General features: G+C 45.9%; 1 protein-coding gene across 1 annotated transcript in view; it reads right to left on the bottom strand.

Annotated features, from left to right (window-relative positions):
* Window positions 1–19,485, bottom strand: part of ADAM10 (ADAM metallopeptidase domain 10) — a 55,174-nt gene that overhangs the window by 10,274 nt on the left and 25,415 nt on the right. Inside the window, exons 10-13 of the mRNA XM_082271962.1 lie at window positions 18,007–18,178; window positions 11,989–12,133; window positions 10,283–10,466; window positions 5,034–5,133 (exon numbers count right to left, since the gene is read on the bottom strand). Coding sequence (XP_082128088.1) covers window positions 5,034–5,133; window positions 10,283–10,466; window positions 11,989–12,133; window positions 18,007–18,178 — 601 coding nt within the window. The remainder of the gene's footprint in view (window positions 1–5,033; window positions 5,134–10,282; window positions 10,467–11,988; window positions 12,134–18,006; window positions 18,179–19,485) is intronic.

Below are 19,485 nucleotides of genomic sequence, written 5' to 3'. Positions count from 1 at the left end.
GAGAGAGAAAGAGGGGGAGAGAGAGAGAAAGAGAGAGAGAGAAAGAGAGAGAGAAAGAAAGAAGAAAGAAAGAAAGAAAGAAAGAAAGAAAGAAAGAAAGAAAGAAAGAAAGAAAGAAAGAGAGAGAGAGAGAGAAAGAGAGAAAGAGAGAAAGAAAGAAAGAAAGAAAGAGAGAGAGAGAGAGAAAGAGAGAAAGAGAGAAAGAAAGAAAGAAAGAAAGAAGAAGGAGAGAAAGATGATAAGAAGGCTGGAGATGCCATTGCCAAAAACCCTCAGCTTGCATATGAAAGAGAGAGAGAGAGAGAGAGTACTAAAATGTACTTGGTCCTGCCAATAAAGCTTATTTGAATTTGAATTTGAGAGAGAGAGAGGAAGAAAGAGAGAGAGGAAGATAAAGAGAGAGAAATAAAGAGAGACAGAGAGAAATAAAGAGAGAAATAAAGAGAGAAAGAAAGAGAAATAAAGAGAGAAATAAAGAAAGAGAGAGAAATAAAGAGAGAAATAAAGAGAGAAAAGAATAAAGATCACACGAAGGCTGGAGATGCCATTGACATAAACTTTCAGATGAAGACTACTTCCTGAAGGTAATAATATTAAATCTTTCTCCCTCTCTCTCCTTCTCTATTTTCCTTGCCGACTGCCCTTCTGTGCTTCCCTCCCTCATCGCTGAGCTCTTGTAGGCTCCAGATTACCAGTATAGGCCATGGCTGTCTATATTATTCCCCCCCCCCCCCTTTTTTTTTTTTTTTTTTTGTTTTGGTCAGGCCTTCCACTCATATCTTCCATTTGTGAACTCAGAATTATGAAGACATGAGTAGTTCAGACTGCATGATATTGCCTCCATTGCCTGGATGTTGTTCCTTTGCCATTTTTGGTGAACAAATGACCCTTATGTCTTATGTAGACACTCAACTTTTTCTCACAAATGGATGTCACGTATGTCCTGTCTTATCCATCTTCTGTTCCACTATTAGATTGTTGCCGCTCTCACTCTGCTTTTGGGGAGCAATATTTGTCTTGTTCAATGTATACTGATATTTTTATATTCATACCAGTATAGATCTTAACACATTACCCAGTCCATACCAGTATAGATCCTAACACAATACCCAGTCCATACCAGTATAGATCCTAACACAATACCCAGTCCATACCAGTATAGATCCTAACACATTACCCCATTCCCATACCAGTATATAGTGGGTACAGAAAGTATTCAGACCCCCTTAATTTTTCACTCTTTGTTATATTGCAGCCATTTGCTAAAAATCATTTAGGTTCATTCTTCTTCCTCATGAATGTACACATAGCACCCCATACTGACAGAAAAACACAGAATTGTTGACATTGTTGCAGATTTATTAAAAAAGAAAAACTGAAATATCACATGGTCCTAAGTATTCAGACCTTTGCTCAGTATTTAGTAGAGCCCCCTTTTGATCTAATACAGCCAGGAGTCTTTTTGGGAAAGATGCAACAAGTCTTTCACACCTGGATTTGGGATCCTCTGCCATTCCTCCTTGCAGATCCTCTCCCAGTTCTGTCAGGTTGGATGGTAAACGTTGGTGGACAGCCATTTTTAGGTCTCTCCAGAGATGCTCAATTGGGTTTAAGTCAGGCTCTGGCTGGGCCATTCAAGAACAGTCACGGAGTTGTTGTGAAGCCACTCCCTTCGTTATTTTAGCTGTGTGCTTAGGGTCATTGTCTTGTTGGAAGGTAAACCTTCGGCCCAGTCTGAGGTCCAGAGCACTCTGGAGAAGGTTTTTGTCCAGGATATCCCTGTACTTGGCCGCATTCATCTTTCCCTCGATTGCAACCAGTCGTCCTCCCTGCAGCTGAAAAACACCCCCACAACATGATGCTGCCACCACCATGCTTCACTGTTGGGACTGTATTGGACAGGTGATGAGCAGTGCCTGGTTTTCTCCACACATACCGCTTAGAATTAAGGCCAAAAAGTTCTATTTTGGTCTCATCAGACCAGAGAATCTTATTTCTCACCATCTTGGAGTCCTTCAGGTGTTTTTTAGCAAACTCCATGCGGGCTTTCATGTGTCTTACACTGAGGAGAGGCTTCCGTCGGGCCACTCTGCCATAAAGCCCCGACTGGTGGAGGTCTGCAGTGATGGTTGACTTTCTACAACTTTCTCCCATCTCCTGACTGCATCTCTGGAGCTCAGCCACAGTGATCTTTGGGTTCTTCTTTACCTCTCTCACCAAGGCTCTTCTCCCCCGATTGCTCAGTTTGGCCGGACGGCCAGCTCTAGGAAGGGTTCTGGTCGTCCCAAACATCTTCCATTTGAGGATTATGGAGGCCACTGTGCTCTTAGGAACCTTAAGTGCAGCAGAAATCTTTTTGTAACCTTGGCCAGATCTGTGCCTTGCCACAATTCTGTCTCTGAGCTCTTCAGGCAGTTCCTTTGACCTCATGATTCTCATTTGCTCTGACATGCATTGTGATCTGGAAGGTCTTATATAGACAGGTGTGTGGCTTTCCTAATCAAGTCCAATCAGTATAATCAAACACAGCTGGACTCAAATGAAGGTGTAGAACCATCTCAAGGATGATCAGAAGAAATGGAAAGCACCTGAGTTAAATATATGAGTGTCACAGCAAAGGGTCTGAATACTTAGGACCATGTGATATTTCAGTTTTTCTTTTTTAATAAATCTGCAACAATGTCAACAATTCTGTGTTTTTCTGTCAGTATGGGGTGCTATGTGTACATTCATGAGGAAGAAGAATGAACTTAAATGATTTTAGCAAATGGCTGCAATATAACAAAGAGTGAAAAATTTAAGGGGGTCTGAATACTTTCCGTACCCACTGTATATCCTAACACATTACCCAGTCCATACCAGTATAGATCCTAACACATTACCCATTCCATACCAGTATAGATCCTAACACACTACCCAGTCCATACCAGTATAGATCCTAACACATTGCCCAGTCCATACCAGTATAGATCTTAACACATTACCCAGTCCATACAGGTTTAAATATCCAGCATGATATTTTTCCTCATTGAGTTCTGATGTGTTCCTTCAGTCCCCCCCCCCATTCCCAGGCCTTCTCCCTCCTGTCTGTATATAGTAATTAACACAGGATTGCGCTCAGATTTCATTTGATAACACCCCCACCCACAATTTCTGCTTCCTGGACAGGATAAGTATAGGAAGGAGATGGGGGGGACAATAATCAAACCCTGCACATTCGATTGTGAGAGTGATCCTGTGTAAACTCCCATGTGCAGAGAGGAGATGGAGCACAGCCAGCACCTCCTCCCACCTCTCTGCCTCACTGCTGCTATCTATTCTATTGCCATGGCAAAACTGAAAGCCGCTGTCTGACACGTCCTTAGCAACCGATGACATCATCAGTTGGTAGGCCATGGGCGGGCGGCCCACTCAGCTTTCAGTTTTGTCAATGCAATAGTACAGATGGCAGCAGGGAGGAGGAGAGAGTCGGGAGGAGGTGTGGGCTGTGCGCTCTTACTCCTCCCCCCCGCCATTCCCAGGCCTTCTTCCTCCTGTCTGTATATAGGAATTAACACAGGATTGCGCTCAGATTCCGCTATACAGGGTTTGATTACACCCCATCCACAATTTCTGCTTCCTGGACAGGATGAGTATAGGAAGGAGATGGGGGGGGGGGGGGGGGACAATAATCAAACCCTGCACATTCGAATGTGAGAGTGATCCTGTGTAAACTCCCATGTGCAGAGAGGAGAGGAAGCACAGCCAGCACCTCCTCCCACCTCTCTGCCTTGCTGCTGCTATCTATACTATTACCATGGCAAAACTGAAAGCTGTTGCCTGGCCTGTCCTTAGCAACCGTTGACATCATCGGTTGGTAGGACATGGCGAGCGGCCCACTCAGCTTTCAGTTTTGTCATTGCAATAGTACAGATGGCAACAGGGAGGAGGAGAGAGCCGGGAGGAGGTGTGGGCTGTGCGCTCTTCGCCCCCCATTCCCAGGCCTTCTCCCTCCTGTTTGTATATAGGAATTAACACAGGATTGCGCTCAGATTCCACTGTACAGGGTTTGATAACACCCCCCCCCCCCATCCCCACACCCAGAATTTCGGCTTCCTGGACAGGAGAAGTGTAGGAAGGAGATGGGGGGCAGTAATCAACCCCTGTACATTTGGATGTGAGAGTGGCCCTGTGTTAACTCCCATGTGCAGAGAGGAGAGAGAGAGTACAGCCCGCACCTCCTCCCGGCTCTCTCTGCCCCCCTGCTGCTATCTATATTATTGCCAAGGAAAACCTGAAAAGACATATCAGGCAACAGCTTTAGTTTTCCCATAACAATAGTACAGGTAGCAGCTGGGAGGCCATGGGCGGGCGGCCCACTCAGCTTTCAGTTTTGTCATTGCAATAGTACAGATGTCAACAGGGAGGAGAGACATGGGAGGAGGTGTGGGCTGTGCGCACTTCCTTCCCCCCATTCCCACGCCTTCTCCCTCCTGTCTGTATATGAGAATTAACACAGTATTGCGCTCAGATTCCACTGTACAGGGTTTGATATCACCCCCCCCCCCAACCCCACACCCACAATTTCTGCTTCCTGGACAGGAGAAGTGTAGAAAGGAGATGGGGGGCAGTAATCAACCCCTGTACATTCGAATGTGCGAGTCCCATGCACAGAGAGGAGAGAGAGCACAGCCCGCACCTCCTCCCGGCTCTCTCTGCCCCCCTGCTTCTATCTATATTATTGCCATGGAAAACCTGAAAGGACATATCCGGCAACAGCTTTAGTTTTCCCATAAGAATAGTACAGGTAGCAGCAGGGAGGCGGAGAGAGCCGGGAGGAGGTGCGTGCTGTGCTCTCTCTCTCCTCTCTGCGCAGGGCAGTTAGCACAGGATCCCCCTCAGACAGGACTGTTGCCTCAGCACCCCTGAGGACTCTTCACAGGACCCCTCAATATAAAACACTGATCTAGGCATCTATGAGCACTGAGGGTTAAAGGAGATTGCATCGGGTTGCAAAGTGTAGCCAGCTTCATTGCCGGTCACTTTGTGATTACCTGGCATCTGGCAGCACAGCTGGCACATCTCATACATGTTCTCTGTAGTACAATCACATTGCTCCAAACCAAATTTTACACAAACAGACGCGCTGCACACCTGAGGAAAAAGAAGATACAATACAGTCATTGGCCGGTTATAAAGCAAAACTCCGCCCAAAATGAAAATTTGGCTTCCATCCAATAAGGAGGTTAAAGCCTATCTCAGGTCAGTTTGTAACATCATATATTCATTTCCACATTGTATGTCAATTATCTCTATCCTACGCCTATTACTCTGAACCATCCTCATCAACTATGTAACTATCCTAAAGTTTGTGAAGATCCCCACACATTTACTTCCCTGAATTGTGTGACAAGTAGTCACTGTGCCCTGTAAGTAGGCACTGCTGTGTCACACATTTCACAGAGCCTGCCTTCTAAACTACAGAGGAGAGGAGGAGCTTCAGGAGGCGGAGTCAGTACAGGAATCACTGCTTGCAGGCAAGCAAGGTACCATGGGACATGTAGTCCTTAGAAATGGAGGAGAAGCTGCAATATGAAGTTGTGGGAAGAGACGGCCAGGAGATAGGCAGCACTCACAACGTTAAAGGAGATTGATTCAAGTAAACTTATATCCGAATATAAAAAATATATATATATTGTTTGCTTTGTTATTACAATGTTGATGTCATAAAGTGTATGCTGTGGCCATAAATTTCCTTTAACCACTTGCCGACCAGCAGTTATACGGGCGCAGGTCGGCGGGTTCCCGCAAATCGCTGTACCTCTACGGCGGAAGCGATCCTGGGGGCGGGCGTGCACGCCCACTCGCCAGCGGGGAAGCCGGTCCACAGGGCCGGAAGCCACGATTGCCCCCCCGGGCCGGTGCTACCACTAGGCAAACTAGGCAGCCACCTAGGCCGCACTGGCACCTAGGGCGCAGTCACGGCCACTGGTTTCCCTACTCTCTGGCATGGCCAGATCTAGGGGGTTGCTAGAGTTGGCTAGGCCCCCTGGATTTCAGTTGTGCCCCCCAGGCCAGTCTTTCCATGGATGCTGTGCCTTACTGCTGAGCAGTGAAGCCTGCAAAGAAGAAATGACAGGAGAGAGACGGGAGGTGCAGGCTGTGCTTTCCTCTCCTGTCAGTGGAGCGATCCTCCATAAAGCAGATGACACAGAATCGCTCCTACATCGGCATGTTCAGTGTTTAATTCATTCCCTGGCTCCCTGCTTCCGAGAGATGAGCTGTCATGGTAAGCTGGGAGGATTTTGGAGAGGTTTTAGCTAGAGGAGGGACTTGGGTGAATTTATCCTAGGTGGGGGGATTGAAGGAAGAAGATTGTTGCTGGGGGCGGAGATTGGGTGGGGGGGGGGGTTGTGCTAAGAGAGAGGATTGTGGGGGGGGGGGGAGAATGGGATTTATACTAAGAGGGGGGATTTGGGGGAGATTTGTGCTAGGAGAAGGGATTGGGGGGATTTGTGTTGGGAGGGGGGATTTGGGGGGAGGATTTGTGCTAGGGTGGAAAATTTGCAGGGAAAGAGGATGTGTGCTAGGAGGGGTGAGTTTTTTTTTTTTTTTTTTGGGGGGGGGGGTGCAAGTAGCTGGTTTTGCCTAGGGTGCAAAATAGTCTTGCACCAGCTCTGTTGCCCCGTGAAGAGAGAACGGAGGTCTGCTGTTGTAAACACAGCAGACCCTTTTTCTCTCTGGTATCAATACAGAGCCCCTGTGTTCCTACTATTTGGGAACACAGGTCTCTGTGTTGATTTCACAAGCCCATCCCCCTCACAGTTAGAAAACATCCCCTCGGACAGTGATGACGAACCTTGGCACCCCAGATGTTTTGGAACTGCATTTCCCACGACGCTCATGTACCCTGCATTGTAGATGAGCATCATGGGAAATGGAGTTCCAAAACATCTGGGGTGCCAAGGTTCTCCATCACTCCCCTAGGCTCACATTTAACCCTTTGTTCATCCACTGTGTTAACCCCTTCCCTGCCAGTGTCATTATTACAGTAACAGTGCATATTTTTAGCACTGATTACTGTAGTAATGTCACTGGTCCCCCCAAAAGTGTCAGTTAATGTCCGATCTCTCCGCCGCAATGTCGCAGTCACACTAAAAATCGCTGATCGCCGCCATTACTAGTGAAAAAAAAAAAAAAGAAGTATGACATAAATATTTCCCCTAGTTTGTAGACGCGATAACTTTTGCGCAAACCAATCAATATACACTTATTCAAATTCTTTTTACCAAAAATATGTATCAGAAAACAAATTGGCCTAAAATGATGAAAAATTTTGATTTTTAATTGTTTTTTTTTTTTTTCATTGGGAATGTTATATAGCTGAAAGTAAAAAATATTTTCGCTCTTTTTTTGTTTATAGCGCAAAAAAATAAAAAAAATCGCAGAGGGGATCAAAAACCACCAAAAGAAAGCTCTATTTGTGGGGGAAAAAAGGACATCAATGTTATTTCGGTACAGCATCGCACGACCGCGCAATTGTCAAAGTAGCACAATGCCGAATTGCAAAAAATGGCCTGGTCATTAAAGGGGGAAAACCTTCCGGTCCAGAAGTGGTTAATGTGCGATTATTACAGGCTCTGGATGGAATTGTGTTGCCGATTTAGCAATGGTCAGCAGAGTAATGTTAATTTTTAATTTAGTTTTAGTCAGTCTTTTGACTAAAATGTCATTTAGTTTTAGTCGTATTTTAGTCATCTGAATTGTTTTAGTTTTAGTCGTATTTTAGTCATCTGAAATGTTTTAGTTTTAGTCGTATTTTAGGCAACTAAAATAGTGTTAATTTAGTCGACGAAAATATTTTCGTCGACAAAATTAACACTGGAAGAGATGAACTCCTCTATCACTAGTGCCATCTAGTGGCCAAATTGTAGTATGGTTTTCTGAAATACCTCAAGGGGAAATTACACTGCATTTTGGCCACTAGGTAGTGCTAATGATACAGGAGTTAATCTATTGGAAAACATACAGTAACCTTTCATTCAGCTTGCACAAATATTTCTGACATTTGTGAAACAAATGTCTCTTTTGTATCTCCTTCCTCCTCGCAAGATGCTTTAGCATGTATACCATGATGCACATGCACAGCTCAGTGTAGACTCTTGGTTAGGGTTGCCACCTCATCCCTTTATACCTGAAAATATACAGTATCTCACGAAAGTAAGTACACCCTCACATTTTTGTAAATATTTTATTCTATCTTTCCATGTGACAACACTGAAGAAATGACACTTTGCTACAATGTAAAGTAGTGAGTGTACAGCTTGTATAACAGTGTAAATTTGCTGTCCCCTCAAAATAACTCAACACACAGCCATTAATGTCTAAACCGCTGGCAACAAAAGTGAGTACACCCTTAAGTGGAAATGTCCAAATTGGGCCCAATTAGCCATTTCCCTCCCCGGTGTCATGTGACTCGTTAGTGTTACAAGGTCTCAGGTGTGAATGGGGAGCAGGTGTGGTAAATTTGGTGTTATCGCTCTCACTGGTCACTGGAAATTCAACATGGCACCTCATGGCAAAGAACTCTCTGAGGATCTGAAAAAAAAAAAAGAATTGTTGCTCTACATAAAGATGGGCTAGGCTATAAGAAGATTGCCAAGACCCTGAAACTGAGCTGCAGCACGGTGGCCAAGACCATACAGCAGTTTACCAGGACAGGTTCCACTCAGAACAGGCCTCGCCATGGCCGACCAAAAACGTTGAGTGCACATGCTAAGCGTCATATCCAGAGGTTGTCTTTGGGAAATAGACGTATGAGTGCTGCCAGCATTGCTGCAGAGGTTGAAGGGGTGGGGGGTCAGCCTGTCAGTGCTCAGACCATACGCCGCGCACTGCATCAAATTGGTCTGCATGGCTGTCATACCAGAATGAAGCCTCTTCTAAAGATGATGCACAAGAAAGCCCGCAAACAGTTTGATGAAGACAAGCAGACTAAGGACATGGATTACTGGAACCATCTCCTGTGCTCTGATGAGACCAAGATGAACTTATTTAGTTCAGATGGTGTCAAGCGTGTGTGGCGGCAACCAGGTGAGGAGTACAAAGACAAGTGTGTCTTGCCTACAGCCAAGCATGGTGGTGGGAGTGTCATGGTCTGGGGCTGCATGAGTGCTGCCGGCACTGAGGAGCTACAGTTCATTGAGGGAACCATGAATACCAACATGTACTGTGACATACTGAAGCAGAGCATGATCCCCTCCCTTCAGAGACTGGGCCGCAGGGCAGTATTCCACCATGATAATGACCCCAAACACACCTCCAAGACGACCACTGCCTTGCTAAAGAAGCTGAGGGTAAAGGTGATGGACTGGCCAAGCATGTCTCCAGACCTAAACCCTATTGAGCATCTGTGGGGCATCCTCAAACAGTAGGTGGAGGAGGGCAAGGTCTCTAACATCCACCAGCTCCGTGATGTCGTCATGGAGGAGAGGAAGAGGACTCCAGTGGCAACCTGTGAAGCTCTGGGGAGCTCCATGCCCAAGAGGGTTAAGGCAGTGCTGGAAAATAATGGTGGCCACACAAAATATTGACACTTTGGGCCCAATTTGGACATTGTCACTTACGGGTGTACTTACTTTTGTTGCCAGCGGTTTAGACATTAATGGCTGTGTGTTGAGTTATTTTGAGGGGACAGCAAATTTACACTGTTATACAAGCTGTACACTCACTACTTTACATTGTAGCAAAGTGTCATTTCTTCAGTGTTGTCACATGAAAAGATATAATAAAATATTTACAAAAATGTGAGGGGCGTACTTACTTTCGTGAGATACTGTACTATTACACAGGTTCTGTGGCTGATTAGTGTGGTAATGAAACTCACTTGGTGCTTTATCTGCATTAAATTAGCCTCAGAACCTGTGTAATTAATATGTGTTCGGGTTTAAAGGGATGAGGTGGCAACCCCACTCTTGGCACTCCTCAGTGGCAGGATGAATGAACTCCTGTGCACATGCATGGCAGTTATTTCTTCCTGACCCTGACCCTGAGCCCAGATAAAGTCGGGGAAAAGATGTTAGCATTGGTGATGGAGCATGCGGATGTCTCATCCCTGGAAGGTTAAAGTTTTAGGATGGTGGTTTATTGTTGGACATCATTTGGCTATCGCTGATTACAAAGCTCCTAGGCATACACACACAGACATCACACACACTATACACAGTGCAGGTACACTGTGTTATATACTCATCATAGCAGTACACCCAGAGATATTACTTCTAATAAGGTTTTGTCCTATTACCCCATTCAGGCATATTCTGGTTCCATAGTTGCACAAGGTGTAGTTGCTCTTCGGGGTGGGAATGGGGCATTTGGCTGACTCTCCTGTGCAGACATCTGCAAAACTGCATTCCGCCTCATCGCGACAGCGCTCTCCTTTAGATTTAAGTTCACACCGCTGGCTGCAGCATTGTCCTTGGCTGGGACTGCAGAGATGAGGTTATAGGCTATTAGGTATACATTAAATATTGGTATATATACAGTATGTATATACATATATGTGTATGTGTGTTATAATACTAGAATACACACATCAGTCTAGTGTCAGGCTGTAAGTCCCCCACTAGATATACAATATAATAAATACATGCATATGTACAGTATATATGATAACAGTGCAGCCTTACCTCTCAGGGGTGGTTGTGTGCTGTTATTCACTTGTATTCCCACTGTCAGAACAAACATATCCGCCTAGCATCAGGGTTTAAGGCCCCCCTATTGGGTATACATTATAATCAATATATGTACAGTATGCGTATATGTGTGTGCCGGGGCGCAGTTTGGCATGTTCTCCATGGGCTCTAGATGACCTTGTCCCGGTACTGGGGGGCGCAGTTTGGCATGTTCGTCCCAGGGCTCTAGGTGACCTTGTCCCAGCATTGGGGGGGGGGGGTGCAGTTTTGGAATGTTCTCCCTAGGCTCTAGATGACCTTGTCCCGGCACTGGGGGGGTGCAGTTTGGCATGTTCGCCCAGGGCTCTAGATGACCTTGTCCCGGCACTGGGGGGGTGCAGTTTGGCATGTTCGCCCAGGGCTCTAGATGACCTTCTCCAGGCACTGGGGGCACAGTTTGGCATGTTTTCCCTGGGCTCTTGATGACCTTGTCCCAGCACTGGGGGGCGCAGTTTGGCATGTTCACCCTGGGCTCTAGATGACCTTGTCCTGGCACTGGGGGGCACAGTTTGGAATGTTCTCCCTGGGCTCTAGATGACCTTTTCCCGAATCTGGGGGTTGCAGTTTGGCATAATCTCCCAGGGCTCTGGATGACCTTGTCCTGGCACTGAGGGGCGCAGTTTGGAAGGTTCTCCCTGGGCTCTAGATAACCTTGTCTCGGCACTGAGGGGGGTGCAGTTTGGCATGTTCTCCCTGGGCTCTAGTAGACCTTGTCCCGGCACTGAGGGGGCGCAGTTTGGCATGTTCTTCCTGGGCTCTGGATGACCTTGTCCTGGCACTGTGTGGGTATGTAAAGTATATATCATACCTCCCAATTTTTTTAAATTGGAATGAGGGACACCTATAAGCAAAGGTATTTAGGTATAGGGCACACCCCCTGCTACGCCCACTTAAAGGAGAATTATACAAAAAAAGATTAGTTAAATTTAAAAGTGCTTTTTTTACCACTACTATTCCTTTATGCTGGCTTTTGAAATTTACAGATACAACAATTTAGAAATTGGATGAAAGGTTTAGCACTAGGAATGAGGAAGAAAGATGGACAGAGGGGCTTTGTTCTAAATCAGGGAGAGTTCCTCAAAATCAGGGATAGTTGGGAGCGATATCTGTGTGTATATATATATATAGTGTATGTGTATATATACACTATATTACTAAAAGTGACGGAGAGAATCCAAGCAAATAACAAAGCTCAAGTAATCCCTTAGTGGTGAAGCTGCATTATTATAATGAAAGAATGTCGATGTTTATAGATGCTATTAATGATGTCACCCACCTGCACTGTTTTCCTGGTTTTAATGTACACTGTAGACCCTCTTCAGCATTGGCGCTGTAACAACAGGTGTCATTGTCATTGAACCCTACGTCACATTGTTCCCCAGCTTCTACAATCTGGTTGCCACACGTTGGCCGGTCACTCTCTGCAATGAGAAGTACATGTTATCCACTGAGACTTTTTTTTTTTTCTAGATCAGGAGTCTCCAAGATGTAGCCCAGGGGCTGAATGCGGCCCTTTTCTTGCCTTTATCCAGCTCTGGGGCACTATTCCTTCCACTGACACAACAAATGGGCCACTATTGCTCCCCATAATACCAGAGATGGGCCACTGTTACTCCCACTGACGTCAGGACAATTTCTGCCCCCACTGGCCACAGTTTAGCCCTCCTAAATTTTGAAGGACAGTAAGCTGGCCCTTTGTTTAGAAAGTTTGGGGTCCCTTGCTCTAGATCAGGGGTGTCAAACTTAACTTCATCGAGAGCCGTATTAGGATTGCACTCAAAGGGCCGGCTGCATCTGTACTAGATGTCCAGAGTATCCCAAACCCCTTAAATCAGATGTTTAGAGTCCACCCCCATACTCTCTTACATAAAAGTGCACCCCCTTACCTTGTGTTGCTGCTTGGAAGAAGTTGGTGGCAGAGCTGGGAAGCAGAAAGTGCAGGGTCTGCAGGAGGCCCAAAGGAGGGCTGGAGCTCTACTGCAGCTCCAGAAGAGGTGTGAGGGCCACATGAAATGGCCTGGAGGACTAGATTCGGCCCGCGGGCCTTGTGTTTGACACATGTGCTCTAGAGCATTACTATAGATATAATATACACTATATTACCAAAAAGTATTGGGACGCCTGCCTTTACAAGCACATGAACTTTAACTGCATCCCAGTCTTAGTCCGTAGGGTTCAATATTGAGTTGGCTCCACCCTTTGCAGCTATAGCAGCTTCAACTCTTCTGGGTAGGCTGTCCACAAGGTTTAGAAGAGTGTCTATGGGAATGTTTGACTATTCTTCCTCCAAAAGCACATTTGTGAGGTCAGGCACTGATGTTGGACGAGAAGGCCTGGCTCGCAGTCTCCACTCTAATTCATCCCAAAGGTGTTCTATCAGGTTGAGGTCAGGACTCTGTGCAGGCCAGTTAAGTTCCTCCACCACAAACTCACTCATCCATGTCTTTATGGACCTTGCTTTGTGCACTGGTGCGCAGTCATGTTGGAACAGGAAGAGGCCGTCCTCAAACTCCTCCCACAAAGTTGGGAGCAAGAAATTGTCCAAAATGTCTTGGTATGCTGACACCTTAAGAGTTCCCTTTACTGGAACTAAGAGGCCAAACCCAACCCCTGAAAAACAACCCCACACCATAATCCCCCCTCCACCAAATAATTAGGACCAGTGCACAAAGCAAGGTCCATAAAGACATGGATGAGCGAGTTTGGGGTGGATGAACTTGACTGGCCTGCACAGTCAACCCGACAGAACACCTTTGGGATGAATTAGAGCGCAGACTGCGAGCCAGGCCTTCTGGTCCAACATCAGTGCCTGACCTCACATATGCACTTCTGGAAGAATGGTCAAACATTCCCATAGACACACTCCTAAACCTTGTGGACAGCCTTCCAAGAAGAGTTGAAGCTGTTATAGCTGCAAAGGGTGGGCCAACTCAATATTGAACCCTACGGACTAAGACTGGGATGCCATTAAAGTTCAAGTGTGTGTAAAGGCAGGCGTCCCAATACTCTTGACAATATAGTGTATACAGTGCCTTGCAAAGTATTCAGCCCCCTTGAACTTTGCGACCTTTTGCCACATTTCAGGCTTCAAACATAAAGATATAAAACTGTAATTTCTTGTGAAGAATCAACAACAAGTGGGATACAATCATGAAGTGGAACGAAATTTATTGGATATTTCAAACTTTTTTAACAAATAAAAAACTGAAAAATTGGGCGTGCAAAATTATTCAGCCCCCTTAAGTTAATACTTTGTAGCGCCACCTTTTGCTGCGATTACAGCTGTAAGTCGCTTGGGGTATGTCTCTATCAGTTTTGCACATCGAGAGACTGAAATTTTTGCCCATTCCTCCTTGCAAAACAGCTCGAGCTCAGTGAGGTTGGATGGAGAGCGTTTGTGAACAGCAGTTTTCAGTTCTTTCCACAGATTCTCGATTGGATTCAGGTCTGGACTTTGACTTGACCATTCTAAGACCTGGATATGTTTATTTGTGAACCATTCCATTGTAGATTTTGCTTTATGTTTTGGATCATTGTCTTGTTGGAAGACAAATCTCCGTCCCAGTCTCGGGTCTTTTGCAGACTCCATCAGGTTTTCTTCCAGAATGGTCCTGTATTTGGCTCCATCCATCTTCCCATCAATTTTAACCATCTTCCCTGTCCCTGCTGAAGAAAAGCAGGCCCAAACCATGATGCTGCCACCACCATGTTTGACAGTGGGGATGGTGTGTTCAGGGTGATGAGCTGTGTTGCCTTTACGCCAAACATAACGTTTTGCATTGTTGCCAAAAAGTTTGATTTTGGTTTCATCTGACCAGAGCCCCTTCTTCCACATGTTTGGTGTCTCCCAGGTGGCTTGTGGAAAACTTTAAACTTCACTTTTTATGGATATCTTTAAGAAATGGCTTTCTTCTTGCCACTCTTCCATAAAGGGCAGATTTGTACAGTATACGACTGATTGTTGTCCTATGGACAGAGTCTCCCACCTCAGCTGTAGATCTCTGCAGTTCATCCAGAGTGATCATGGGCCTCTTGGCTGCATCTCTGATCAGTCTTCTCCTTGTATGAGCTGAAAGTTTAGAGGGACGGCCAGGTCTTCGTAGATTTGCAGTGGTCTGATACTCCTTCCATTTCAATATTATCGCTTGCACAGTGCTCCTTGGGATGTTTAAAGCTTGGGAAATCTTTTTATATCCAAATCCGGCTTTAAACTTCTCCACAACAGTATCTCGGACCTGCCTGGTGTGTTCCTTGTTCTTCATGATGCTCTCTGCGCTTTAAACGGACCTCTGAGACTATCACAGTGCAGGTGCATTTATACGGAGACTTGATTACACACAGGTGGATTCTATTTATCATCATTAGTCATTTAGGTCAACATTGGATCATTCAGAGATCCTCACTGAACTTCTGGAGAGAGTTTGCTGCACTGAAAGTAAAGGGGCTGAATAATTTTGCGCGCCCAATTTTTCAGTTTTTTATTTGTTAACAAAGTTTGAAATATCCAATAAATTTCGTTCCACTTCATGATTGTGTCCCACTTGTTGTTGATTCTTCACAAAAAATTACAGTTTTATATCTTTATGTTTGAAGCCTGAAATGTGGCAAAAGGCTGCAAAGTTCAAGGGGGCCGAATACTTTCGCAAGGCACTGTATATAAATGTACAGAGAGTTCTAATTTAATTTTGCCTGGTGTAGGCCATTTCGGCTAAAATGTATTTCTTAGTGTAGTACTGGTTCTCATCATTGTCCACTAGGGACGCTATGTCATAATTCTTGCCTTTTGACTAGGATGGCTGGCTGTATAGTATCCATGCTGGTATGATGGGTGTCCTGAGGGCCCTTCTTGTTGAAAAGAATCCGAATTAAGCACCCACTGGTATTTCTCTGGTGTGACGGGGTTCTGAGGGGCCCAGTGCCTCCTGCTTCAGGCCTTGTCTGGCCAAGGGTTGTGGAAGCAGAGAGCCTGCGGTGTCAAGCGCCCCCTGGCAGTGGCACCCCAGTGGTGCTCTTAGTTTTACTATGGATTTGTGACGCCACTGTGAAAATGGGCATCATGCCACAACAAAACTTGCTTTTTCCTCACAGTTCCTCATGGGCTAGGCCCTTTGGTCTATACTGGGGCAATTTTTGCTATCAGGCGGCAAAGGTCTAGACACTGCACATGCACTGCCAACTTTTTTCTACTTTTCTCCATGCACTTATATACAGTATGTGTGATTTTTTATTCGAGGATTCTAGGGTGTTAGTCTTGTAGGCTACCCTCGGGGGGATTGTGGCCCATAGTTTCCCTTCTCTCCTGCCTTAGGGTTCTTTCCTCGGGAAAGCCCTCTAAGTAGTACTAGTACTCACTGGTTGGATCAGAAGGGTGCACCGGGCCTTTTGGCTAGGAGGACTTGTGTGTACCTTACCCCATCAGGAGTCTTATGCCCTAGGGCAGTGGTCCTCAACTCCAGTCCTCAGGGCCCACTAACAGGCCGGATTTTAAGTATTACCTTGGGGAGATGCAGACTAGAATACTGCAATCACTGAGCAGCAAATGTTATCACCTGGGATGTATATCAGTTATCTTGCAAACCTGGCCTGTTAGTGGGCCTTGAGGGCCAGGGTTGAGGACCACTGCCCTAGGGGGTCAGGGAAGGGTCCTTCCTCTTCGGGAGGGGACCGTCAGAGAGGTTTTCATTGAGCTAAACGCACCCCCATTGTTTCATTTTGGCTTTTTTTAGGAACATTATGGTCCTGGATCGTAGGACACTGTTACGCCCAGTTCACACATGACAGATTTGAAGCTCGTTATGAAGCTTCATCAAATGCACTTCAATGTTTAACACTAGGATTTCCGTTATATTCAATAGTTCCTGTTTACACTAGAGCACGTCTCGAAAAAAGTACATGAGCTTTTTTGGGGGCAGAACCACGCGTTTTGTCCACAATAGACTTCAATGGGAGTGTCTGAAAAATGCACCAAATCAGAGGCGTAACTAGAACCTTCAGGGCCCCGGTGCAAGAAACCTGGCTGGGGCCCTTCCTTTCAAGCCTGGGGTTCTTCCCACTGATCCTGGGGCCCTTTACTCTCGTTGTGGGGCCTTTATTATGGTCCCGCAGCAGCACCCTTTCACAAGTTCTGCAGTGGGCCCCCTTCCTGCCATCATGGGGCCTCCCCACGGTGGTGCAATGCCAGGGCCCGGTCGCAAGTGTGACCTTTGCGATCCTGGAAGTTCACCCACTGGTGTCAGTAGTTTTTATTTATTTTTTATTTTTAATTGTATTATTTTTTATCATTTATTTTTATTTTTTTTACAATGTCACTGACTATGACTCTGTCCATTCAGAAAAGGAAGTTGCTGGTAAATTACATATTTACTGACCCCTTCCTGGTTCTCTATTGTGACACATCCCCTGCAGCAGCCGGCAGGAGAGGGGAGGGAGCACAGTGGGGGGGTCCAGGGGAGCACACAAGGGCCCAGAGACAGCAGAACACAAGTGAACTGGATAGGAGGAGTGGCGGGGGCAGCATACAGAGGAACCAATCTCCTCCATTTTCCTCCTGCAGCTACAGGAGGATAAAGGAGGACAGTGATTTCTCTACATGCTGCCCCCACCACCCCTCCTATCCAGGTGTACAGGGGAGCCGCACAGGCCCCCTGGACCATGGGGTTGGGGTTGCAATTGCAACCCCTGTAGTTATGCCCCTGCGCCAAAGACCAAACATGTTTTCCTGCCTAGTAACTAGCTTTCCATTGGCTAACAATAAAAAAAAAGTTCAAGCCTGACATCTGCACTCAAAACACTTAAAGACGCTCAGCTCAAGTCAAAGGCATAACTAGAACTTTCAGAGCCCCGGGGCAAGAAACCATAAAGGGCCTCCCTGACCCCCGGTGGCAGAGCGCCAGGGCCCAGTCGCAAGTGTGACGTTTGAGACATGGTAGTTCTGCCACTGGCTCAAGTGTTGGCCCTAAATGAGCCACCGGTCTGTATTTCACCACTTTCCAAATAGGTACAAATCACACCCACTGTTAGTTTGGCTCCACCCAGACCCAGATTTATGCAGGGAATGCCCATCAAGCCCGCTATAATGGCTGGTCCCATACAAACCCCTGCCTCTAAACATGTGAAGACTGCCTATTCATGTATGTGGAGTAATTTAAATAAGGTTGATGATGTAATCCCTGGATTACATCATCAGATGCCCAGACTGTCCTGGCCAAACCAGGACATTCATCATGTATGGCAGTATTGTTGGTAGTGGTAATGGTGTTGGAAGATTTATACACAGTACTTGCTGCTGACTTACCAACAAAGCATTGATCCTTCTTTATTTTCAGGAGTGATGAAATATAATAAATGGAGCAAGGAGAGAACTTGTCATTGTTGTACTGATTCCCGTCCACGGCGCGTGGAAACATCAAATAATTTCCATACGGACTATTCACAGCGTGCTTTGCACATTCTGTATCTCCATCATGCTGAAATAAAAACAAAATGCTATTAGTTTTATATTATTGTGTCCAACCATGGAGCTGGGGATTTCTGAGGTCTGTACATCTGCTGTTCCCATTATGAGGGGTTCCCACCATCCCTGTGCCAAATCCCGGGTTTGTACAAATGCTGTTCTCATTATGAGGGGTTCCTATCATCCCTGCACTGAGTTCCCAGGTCTTTACACCTGCTGTGCCCATTATGAGGGGTTCACGCCATCCCTGTGCTGAGTTCCAAGGGCTGTACACCTGCTGTGCCCATTATGAGGAGTTCACACCATCCCTGTGCTGTGTCCCCAGGTCTGTACACCTGCTGTGCCCATTATGAGGGGTTCCCACCATCCCTGTGTTGTGTTCCCAGGTTTGTACACCTGCTGTGCCCATTATGAGGGGTTCCCACCATCCCTGTGCTGTGTTCCCAGGTCTGTACACCTGCTGTGCCCATTATGAGGGTTAATTTTGTTTATTGGAAATTCTTACAAACAATCAACTTATATACAATAAAACCATAATAAATAAATTATAAATAACATATTTACAAAATAATTGAATATAACTATACAAAACAAGAACATAATAAATAAACCAAATTGCACACAGCATAAACCCTACGAGAGAGCCGGACTAAGAAACTTCACCATGCATGGAGCCTTTAATCAAAAATTATATTTTAGGACTGATTTTCAGCTGATAACATTATTGGGTGCCACTTTTAACAGATAATTGAGGCAGCCGTTTCTTAGCCTGACTACTCTCTCCCCCTGGAGAACCAGTGCGCTTCACTGCACCCTGCGACTCATCATCCATGGAAGATTCTGTACTCAACAAGTCCCATTCATCGTCCTCATCTGACAGGACCCCAAACTTATTTGTCAAAGGCAAAACTTCAGGACTGTGAGTAGCTGAACACTTTTTTTTTCCTTCTTTTGCCCTTCTTTCTTTTCTCCTCCAACCATTCCACATCCCCCTTGGACAAATTGGAAATAACAGTTTCCCCACTCTCACCCTCCCCTTCACCCCCACTCTCCCTTACCTTATCTGCCACCAGGCCAGCCTCTTCACCATTCTCCCCACTCCTCTGCACCCCATGGTCCCTAATAGAAGCCCTGCAATGTCTAGGGGAGGGGACTGGCACTGCACTTGATGCCCCTGCCTCAGCACCTCTTGCCGCCTCTGCAATTTTGGAAGACATAGACACAGAAAGATTGGACACATTCTTAGTAACCGATACCTTACATACAGACTGGGAAGACACTGACACACTGGGCATTGGCACAGACTGGGGCACCACAGAC

The sequence above is a fragment of the Pelophylax lessonae genome, assembly GCF_965119305.1.
Source record: "Pelophylax lessonae genome assembly, chromosome: 1".
Taxonomy (NCBI): Eukaryota; Metazoa; Chordata; class Amphibia; order Anura; family Ranidae; genus Pelophylax; species Pelophylax lessonae.
Note: the sequence above shows the minus strand (reverse complement) of the source record. Positions and strands in the feature narration are given on the sequence as shown.